At 40.4% G+C, this 9,168-nt stretch overlaps 1 protein-coding gene and 1 long non-coding RNA gene across 3 annotated transcripts in view; one reads left to right on the plus strand and one right to left on the minus strand.

The window, feature by feature from the left end:
• LOC128420747 (uncharacterized) overlaps positions 1–7,471 on the minus strand; it is a 28,034-nt gene extending 20,563 nt beyond the window's left edge. Inside the window, exons 1-2 of the long non-coding RNA XR_008332110.1 lie at positions 7,369–7,471; positions 4,952–5,058 (exon numbers count right to left, since the gene is read on the minus strand). This is a non-coding gene — a long non-coding RNA (uncharacterized LOC128420747). The remainder of the gene's footprint in view (positions 1–4,951; positions 5,059–7,368) is intronic.
• Positions 1–8,522, plus strand: part of VEGFC (vascular endothelial growth factor C) — a 46,462-nt gene extending 37,940 nt beyond the window's left edge. For both annotated transcript variants that reach the window (XM_053402604.1, XM_053402605.1), the window contains exons 4-7: positions 345–496; positions 2,470–2,579; positions 2,826–3,159; positions 8,001–8,522. In XM_053402604.1, coding sequence (XP_053258579.1) covers positions 345–496; positions 2,470–2,579; positions 2,826–3,159; positions 8,001–8,115 — 711 coding nt within the window. In that variant the 3' untranslated portion in view covers positions 8,116–8,522. The remainder of the gene's footprint in view (positions 1–344; positions 497–2,469; positions 2,580–2,825; positions 3,160–8,000) is intronic.
• Positions 8,523–9,168: the final 646 nt, after the last annotated feature.

Below are 9,168 nucleotides of genomic sequence, written 5' to 3' on the forward strand. Positions count from 1 at the left end.
CCCCCATACCCACCCACCAACTGTCCCCAAAGAACAGTATTTCTGTCTTGTCAGGATTCAACCTCAATCTGTTAGCTGCCATCTATCCTCCAACCACCTCCAGACATTCGCTGGTTCCGATTTAAAAGAGATATAGATTTATTTATTGTATTTATTAACTGCTCTTTCTCCCAAAGGAGCCCAGAGCATCAAACACATCCACAGGTTTATTTAAGCATTCTGAAACAGTTTAAGTAATTAAAACATTTTAAGAACATTATAAGCAGCATGCTAACACATTGCTCTAATTTTTGCTTTTAAGAAAAACTTTTATTTCTGTTTTTTCCCCTTTTATTTTTGTGTAGTTATTTGAAATAACTGTGCCACTGTCTCATGGTCCCAAACCTGTAACAATCAGTTTCGCGAATCATACATCCTGCCGATGCATGTCCAAACTTGATGTCTACAGACAAGTTCATTCAATCATTAGAAGGTCCTTGTCAGTTACACAAACACAGTAAGTATTAGATTTGCACATTTCTTACTCTGTTTTGAAAACTCTAGCATACAAGGCAGGTTAGTGGTGACAAATATTTAAACAAGTGTATTATAAAGTTATACAAAATTTTAGGAAAAAGTTATTTAGTTAATTTAAAAAAAAATCAGAAGACAAGGTTATGCCATCATTAGCTTTATGCAAAAATTTATGCAGATTCATGTATCAGAGTGTGAACCTAACATCAAAAAGTGTGGCTTATCAGTTTGAGTCATGAAAGGACTGCAACACTTCAGATATTTAGTCAAGCTAGTTTTTAAATTAAATAAACAATTTTTTTGAAATTAAGAAGTATTTTCAACCTAAATTATGAATAGTCTTCCACAACCATTTGCCAGAGTATTGAATACTGAATAAGAATCATAGAATGTGGTGGGGAGTTTGTTTTTTAACTTTTAAGCAACAATACAACATATTTTAGTTATTGTCAATTGCATGTAAATTCAAAGTGTTATAAATCAATTTGAAGTCCGAGGTGTGCTCTTTCAGACTGTGCTTGCTTAATTCTTTTAATTGTTATTTCAAAACATACTGAGTTGTATACAGAAGAATGGGAAAAAACACACAAAAATCATAAAACAGTTTGTGGGGAATTTTCCAGAGGAGACATTTTGTATATGTTAGAGCTCAGTACCCTGAGTGTTTTAATGTATGCAAATTGAGTTTAAACCACAGACTTACTGGATTAATTGATGCAATAGGCATTTCCCAATGTTCCACTATGGCCCTCTGAACTTTGAAGGGGTTTTTAGGATGTGGCATGTATTGGGTGGAAATGGAATGGGAGTGAACAATGCCACTTCACTTTACAACAAATGTATGCTGTAATAGGCAATACTAATTCTGTAAATCCCGATTCATACTAGTAGCCATTGATAGCTCTTACCTTTTTTGAATTTGTCCAGTACCCCGTTAACCATTCAAGCTGATGTTCATATCTATTTCTTGTAGAGTTCAACTATGCACTGTGAGAAGTACCATATTTTTCACTCCATAAGATGCACTTTTCCCCTCCTAAAAAGTAAGGGGAAATGTGTGGCGCCTTATGGAGTGAATACAGGCGGGAGGCTCTGGCTCAGGGCTCCCTTTGAAGAGCCGCGTGGAGTGTGTGTGCAGCTCTTGGGGGCTTTTCCCTGAGGAGGCCGCACACACACACTCAACATGCTCTTTAAAGGGAGCGTGGCTCTTAGGGGAGCCTTAGCCGCAGGCTGCCTCTCCCAGGCAGGGGATGAAGGCTCCCCTTGCCCAGGAGAGGCTGCGCACGGCCAAGCAAGAAGCCAGCACAGTGAGCGGGATCAATCCCGATGGCTGTCCTGGCTTCTGGCTTAGCCGCACACAGCCTCCGCAGGGCATGGGGAGCCTTCATCCCACTGCCCTGCGGAGGCTTCATGTGGCTATCCCTCGCTTTTGCAGGAGGTGGGGGAAGGGACAGAGCGTGTGGCTCTGTCCCTTCCCCCAACCCCCAAGAGCAGCACTCCCTTTAAAGAGTGCACTGCTCTTGCGGGAGGTGGGGGTGGAAGCCAGTAGGCTTGTTTTCGCTGAAGCCAGGAGGGCTCTCCTGGCTTCAGGGATAGCCCCACAAAGCCTCCTGAGCGAAGATGGAGGAGCGCTCCCTGTTAGCTCAGGATGCTTTGCATTGCTTTCTTATTTCTTGTATTCCTCCCCTAAGAACTAGGTGCGTTTTATGGTCCGGTGCATCTAATAGAGCGAAAAATATGATACTTCCTTTTGTCTGTCCTAAATCTCCCACTCTTCAGCTTAATTAGATGACCATGGGTTCTGCTATTATGAGGAAGGAAGAAAAATCTCTCTCTATCCAAAATGAATGGAATCAAATATATCTTAGGTTGCATTTGTCCGCATCTGTGACCCATGCACAAAAACTCTTGTCTTGCATTTTCAGTGTACTAAATAATGCAATATTTTATCCCTAGGTGTCATGTGGCAAACAAAACTTGCCCCAAAAATCATATCTGGAATAATCAGATTTGCAGATGTCTGGCTCAGCATGACTTCAGTTTTTCTTCTTACCTTGGGGATACTGGTAAGCAAATATGCTCTAGAAGTTGTATTCATTTAACGTGGCAATATTCAAGCAAAATAAAAATTATATGCACATAAACTTTTTAAAATTAAGAACTCTCTAATCCTTTATAACTGGCTGTTCACTCCACATTACAAATTCAGTGATTTAGACGTGGGTATGAAAAATGTGAAACTAGCAGATATGTTTCACTTTTTGCAATGCCTGAAGCAAAATTTATTTTCCTAATGTTTGCTGTGTTTATAGACACTGCTGAAGGATACCATGATATCTGTGGACCTAATAAGGAGCTTGATGAAGAAACCTGCCAGTGTGTCTGTAAAGGCGGAGTGAGGCCTTCCAGCTGTGGACCTCACAAAGAACTGGATAGAACATCATGCCAGTGTACATGTAAGAATAAACTGCTGCCTAGCTCATGTGGACCCAACAAGGATTTTGATGAAGAAAAGTGCCAATGTGTATGTAAAAGAACATGTCCTAAACATCAGCCACTAAATTCTGCAAAGTGTATTTGTGAATGTGTAGAATCTCCAAACAAGTGCTTCTTGAAAGGAAAAAGATTTAATCACCAGACATGCAGGTAACTAAAACAACTGAAATACTTTGTGTTGTAACTTCTATTAAATCACATGTTATTTTTGTCCTGCTAAAAGACTTTGGTTACAGTTTCTCAAATTTTCTAATAATCATGCTACATATTTGATCTCTAGCAGTTGTTGGTTGCTTATCAGAGTTAAACAGAGGGCAAAGTACTTTACTAGTCTGGAGATAAAACATGTCACTTGTCATACAGAATGGACTATCTGAACAGAAAGTGTGCTTGACACTAGTCATGTATGCTTACACTGCCCATGTAATCCATCTTTGAGAATATTACCGTATTTGTCACTCCATAAGACACACTTTTTTCCTCTTTAAAACTAAGGGGAAATGTCTGTGCGTCTTATGGAGCGAATGTGTGGTCCCTGGAGCTAAATTGCTGGAGTGTGGCACGCTCCTCAGCTGCTCTTTGGGGCTGGCGGGGGAAACCCCGGGTGCCGGCAGAGCAACCAGGGCCCCTGCCAGCCCCGACAAGCTCTGGGAGCAGCGGGCAGGCTGCGTGCAGCCTGTCCGCTGCTTCCTGAGCTGCTCTTTGGGGCTGGGGGAGGAAAACCCGGGCATCCCCCTCAAGCCCTGGGAGCAGCGGGCAGGCTGCACGCAGATGCCCCGCACTCCTGAGCAGCTCTGTGGTAGCCCGCGAAGCCTCCACAGGGCAGCGGGATGAAGGCTCCCCGCTGCCTGCGGAGGCTTCGCACTGCTAAGGCAGAAGCTAGAAAAGCTAGAGGGAGCGCTGCACAGTGCTCCCTCTAGCTGTTCTGGCTTTTGGGGTAGCCCACGAAGCCTCCACAGGGCAGTGGGGAGCCTTCATCCTGCTGCCCTGCGGAGGCTTCGTGCAGCTATCCTTGGCTTTTGCAGGGGGGAGGGACAGAGCGCGTGGCTCTGTCCCTTCTCCCACCTCCCAGAAAAGCCCCCAAGAGCCACACTCCCTTTCAAGAGCGCGCGGCTCTTGCGGGAGGTTGGGGAAAAGCCAGGAAGGCAAGAGGGATCGGTGCGCACCGATCCAGCTTGCTCTCCTGGCTTCAGGAGTAGCCCCGCAAAGCCTCCTGAGCGAAGAGGGAGGAGCGCTCCCTCTTTCCTCAGGAGGCTTTGCGTTGCTTTCTTATTTCTTGTTTTCCTCCCCTAAAACCTAGGTGCGTCTTATAGAGCGAAAAATACGGTATACAACTGCATCATTGATGATACAGATGTTTGCAAAAGCAGAGCTCTCACCAGTGCTGTTCCCTCCACTAAATAATCTCATTTTCTTCAGCACATACCAGATAGCATTGATTTCAGATATTATCCCTAAAAAAATTATGGAAGTCACCTAATAGTTGTTATTTACAATGTCATCTAGGACCTGGAGAAAAGTGTATTATTAAGATTATACAGCAAGTTTTAAGCTTTTTCAAGGGGAAACACCATATGGTCTCCAGCTCTGACAATCATCAGAGACAATGTGCAGTCTACAGGCCATATCCAGCCCAGCAAGGTTATTCTCCTTAAGCCAATTAAAGACTTGCTAGAAAAATGATATTATTGGAAGACCTACCACAATATGGTTATGAGGATTAATTTAATAGGAAGAAACTTCAGGAGTAAACTCATAGTTGAACAATTAATCCATTATGGATTATTTCCCATTATAATCTAATTTTAAATATGTTCTCTAGGATGATGTGTGCACCAGGTAGTTTTGTTTCCAGTAGGTGTTGTGTAACTTGAGATTTAGAATTGTGTATTATATACAAATGAGTTGAACAAGTGTGACAAGTTATTTTAAAAAAGCTCACCACAAGATGGAACAGGTCGGTCCAGGATGTTTCTTCCTCATTCTTTGCAGATTTCCTCATAGCTGTGCTAATTTGTTGCAAGAATTGGCTCCAGTGTAACTATAATCCTGTTACAAACATATAATACAGTATCAAATTAGTTTTTATAGAATACAATCTCCTGTTTCAAACACAACCTTTTGAACACACATTTCTCTGCATGTGCCATCCTTAGCTGTATTTGAAACTCCTAATAAATATACTAGCAAAATCGCATCCTAGTAGATTTCAAATCCAACTTACATCCTGTTCCTGTCCTTAAAACCCATTTGTCACTGTTCGGATGTAGGTTCACACACACACTGTGGTTAAATGAATGCACTGTAAGAACTTCTTCCTCTTTAACTTCTGTATGATTCATGCAGAGAAGAGCCACAACACTGTAACTCCAGCACAGTTTGTTCATATGATGAGCATTATCTAGCATTTTTCTTCCCAGTAGTTATTTGCCTACTATATATATTACTTTTACTATAGAAAGCAGAGCCAAGAGCAACCTAGAATAAGCCATACAACTGAATGTGATTCTACTGTGAGGAAAACAGCATGATATGTAGTCCATTGTACAAAAAAGTATGGCACATCTCCCTGAATAACCTCTGCAAAAGTAGCTAAGGCTGTTTGCATATTCTCCCAAAGAGGGATATGCTCACATGGGATTTTCATAGAATGCCTGAACCCCAATAATGTCTCTTGTTTATTAGGAAGGGAACTGTTGGTGCTGCCATTACTCTGCTTCTGCCACTGCTGTTTTGGACATTGAAACAGGATGCAACAGATTCTCCCATTTAAATGTTGATAAATTTCCACATTTTGCAAAACAATTTCCCTAATGCAGTTCTCTATTTTGCTTTCACTACATGAATATTTCCCTACATACTTAAAAGTCACCACCTCAAAAACAGACAGGGGTCCGGAACTGAATACTGAATATTGGCACTAGAGAGTAATGTGCATGTATAATCAACACAAGGCTGAAGGAAGGAAGTGGCTCAGGGTGTCAAGGGGGAAGAGAATTAGACTTAGAGGGCAGGTGCCTTGAGATGTATGTCCTCAGCACTGTTCCCCACCCCATACACACACACACAGTAAGGATACTTCTGCCACTGAAAACAGATGGGCACTTGCCTGGAAAAGAAATACAGCAAGGTGGGCTGGGTTTACCTTGAAGAGCATGTGCTCCGTGAGTACAATAGTAATAATTTTATTATTTATACCCCACCTATCTGGCTCAGTTTCCCCAGCCACTCTGGGCAGTTTACAGCATATAAAAAGTTGTAAAAACATAAGACATTGAAAATTTCCCAATATAGGGCTGCTGCCTTCAGATGTCTTCTAAAAGTCACATTTTCAGAGCAAACCCAATCAGGGCAGTTCCAGCTCAAGAAATGGGGGTTGTCCCCAGAGCTGGGTCCACGGAGGTAGGTGTACCAATCTACTTTTAAAAATCCAGATACAGCAGCACTTTTCTGGGTTCAAGTTAGATTGGAGCAGGGAAAGGCATGTAGGGACAGAGACGAAAGAGAGTGTCCTCCCTCTGTCCAGGAAGTCTCTCCCCCCCCTGTGGATTTTGTTGTGCAGACATCTAATATTTTATTTGTAAACTGAAATGCATAAGCTATTAATCAAGAGGAATGTTAATTGAGATCATTAAACTATCTTTTATAAAAACAGAGACAATTTTTAAAACAAATTTAAAATATAGCTGTGTTGAAACTTGAAACGTATACTTTTCGCTCTTGATTTGCTGCCAGTGTTTGAAATAGCAAAAGACTAGTGCTTTGTCTACATTACACACCAGAGGCTATTTGGCACTATCAGTGTGAGGTTATGTTAGGTCAACCTGTTTTAAAAACAACCATAAGGAATTATCATGCTATGACAAACTTGTTTATAGCCTTTGTCCTGCAATCCCTGTAGAAACAAATTATCCACTGATGCAAAATATTTATCTTCTAAGCATGAAGTACTTTTTTACTTCCCTGACTGAAGTGCTATAAATTACTGATGTCTTTCCATCCCGTTTTTAATTCATAATGTTATACATATAAGCCTCTGAACCTGCACATTGCTTCCACTGATGTTACAGGAACTCTACATGAGCAAAACAGGCTTGAGTAATTTTAAAATTAGACTATTTCAGAGAGAAATTCTTGGCTTTTTTTAAAGAAAGAAAATAACTCTGATCTGTAAGATAGTTCATTACAAATTGTTCAGACTAGAAGATATTGCAATTAGAAGCTCAGCACCAGAAAAGTTAGTTGTGTAAATAGCTAGAACGTTTTCAAATATTTGAAAGTTGTTACATAGTTATAGTCACTTGATAATGAGTAATTATTAGCACTGTGCACAGAAGAAGTATTTGCTTCAGAACCCACCTCAGCGAGTCAGATATGCGATTGCCTCATCTTGATGGTTCATATTGACATCACACTTCACCTTGGATCCAAGGCATCATTAACAACACTAGAACAACAACAACAGAACAGTTCACAATTCAGTTACAACAAGTGACAATAAAATAAATATTCATCCTGCATGAAAATCCAGAAAGGACCAGGGCAAACCCCCATGTCTTCCATTGGTGCCAGAAAATTGGCAGTTGAGGGGGCAGAACAGTAGCTGAGTTTTATGTTCTATTCCTATTCCGAAAGCAACATGACTAAGTAAAAAGAGAGCCCTGGTAAATCCATTCCGTCATAGGATGCTAGAAACTATCATTCACAGAACTACACCCACCTCTTCCTTGCTCCTCTCTGTGTGGTGTTTTCCATTTATGGAGAGCTTACATGAGAGAGAGAAGCAGCTGTAGGCGGGGCACTTATTAAGACTTATAACTGTATCCACAGTATCCAGTTCTGTTTGCCAGCCACTTGAATCCACGCACCTTACAGAGAATCCTTGCATAGATTAATTGCTTTTTTCCAAGAGCACATTGTAGATTTCAGAATAGGCAGAATAATTTCTCATGTCAGTTTTACAACTGTTTTTCCGCCCCAACTTCTTTCAGCTGCTACAGACCACCGTGTACAGTTCGAACGAAACGCTGTGAACCTGGATTTTATTACAGTGAAGAAGTTTGCCGTTGTGTGCCAACATATTGGAAAAGACCACTTATTAATTAGTGAAGAAGATACCATCTGACAAATTGGTGTACATTTTTCCTGTGTTTTTTTTTTAAAAAGACTGCTAACATTTTGGATTTACTGTGCAAAAGAGACATCATAGGACTATTGGACACAGACTCATTTGTGCTCTTAAGACGTGTGGAAAGCAAATGTAGAAAACAAAACCTGGGATTTTCTTCATTATAAAGAACTCAATAAGAACTTGATATTTTTTTTCTAATGACCAAACAGCCTACATTTTCTTCCTTGTGATTTTTTAAAAAGATAATAACTATATAATTTATTTCCATTAAAAATATTGTACTGCATTCTTGTTTATAGCAGTAACAATTGTTAAATCTCACTGTGATCAATATTTTTATATTATGCAAAATATGTTTTAAATAAAATGAAATTGTATTATATGCTGCTGACCATGTTCACTGTACTATCTCATTAATTAATATCTATAGCTGCAATTGGGGGAGATGAATGGCAACTTTAAGTATTCTACTGGAATCCAGATAAAATGAAGACTGCTAGAGGCAGCAATACATACTTATTATAACACTGAACATGTAAAAAGTTATATTTTGAGCAATGAAACTTCAGAGTTTGACCTTATGCTATTTAGAGTCTATTCACCAGTCTAAGAGCAAACTTGGTTGTCCTTTGCCAATCAGTGAAATACTGATTGCCAAATACTGAGACAGAATTTGACACACTCAAAGGACTCTCCAAGTATGCAGGAAAATGTTACTTATTTAAAAAGAGACCGTGCCTCCCCATAAAAAAAACACCTTCCCAATAGGGGTTGCACATGTGCAAAATCCTCCCATAGGAACAGATTATTTGAAACAGCTCAGTGCCCTATTGGTGATGGGGGAAAATGGGACTAGAGTGCTAGAGTAACAGAACAGTCTGCACACAAACACACTTCAACAGGACAAAACCCCATTTTCCCAAACTGTAAGAAGAAGATGCTTAACATGTTTTCTCTCTCTACTGCTCAGCCTTGCCTAAAACACTATAATCCAAAGATTCAGGCTAGCTGTACAGCTTGCTGCACAC

The sequence above is a fragment of the Podarcis raffonei genome, chromosome 9 (genome assembly GCF_027172205.1).
Source record: "Podarcis raffonei isolate rPodRaf1 chromosome 9, rPodRaf1.pri, whole genome shotgun sequence".
NCBI lineage: Eukaryota > Metazoa > Chordata > Lepidosauria > Squamata > Lacertidae > Podarcis > Podarcis raffonei.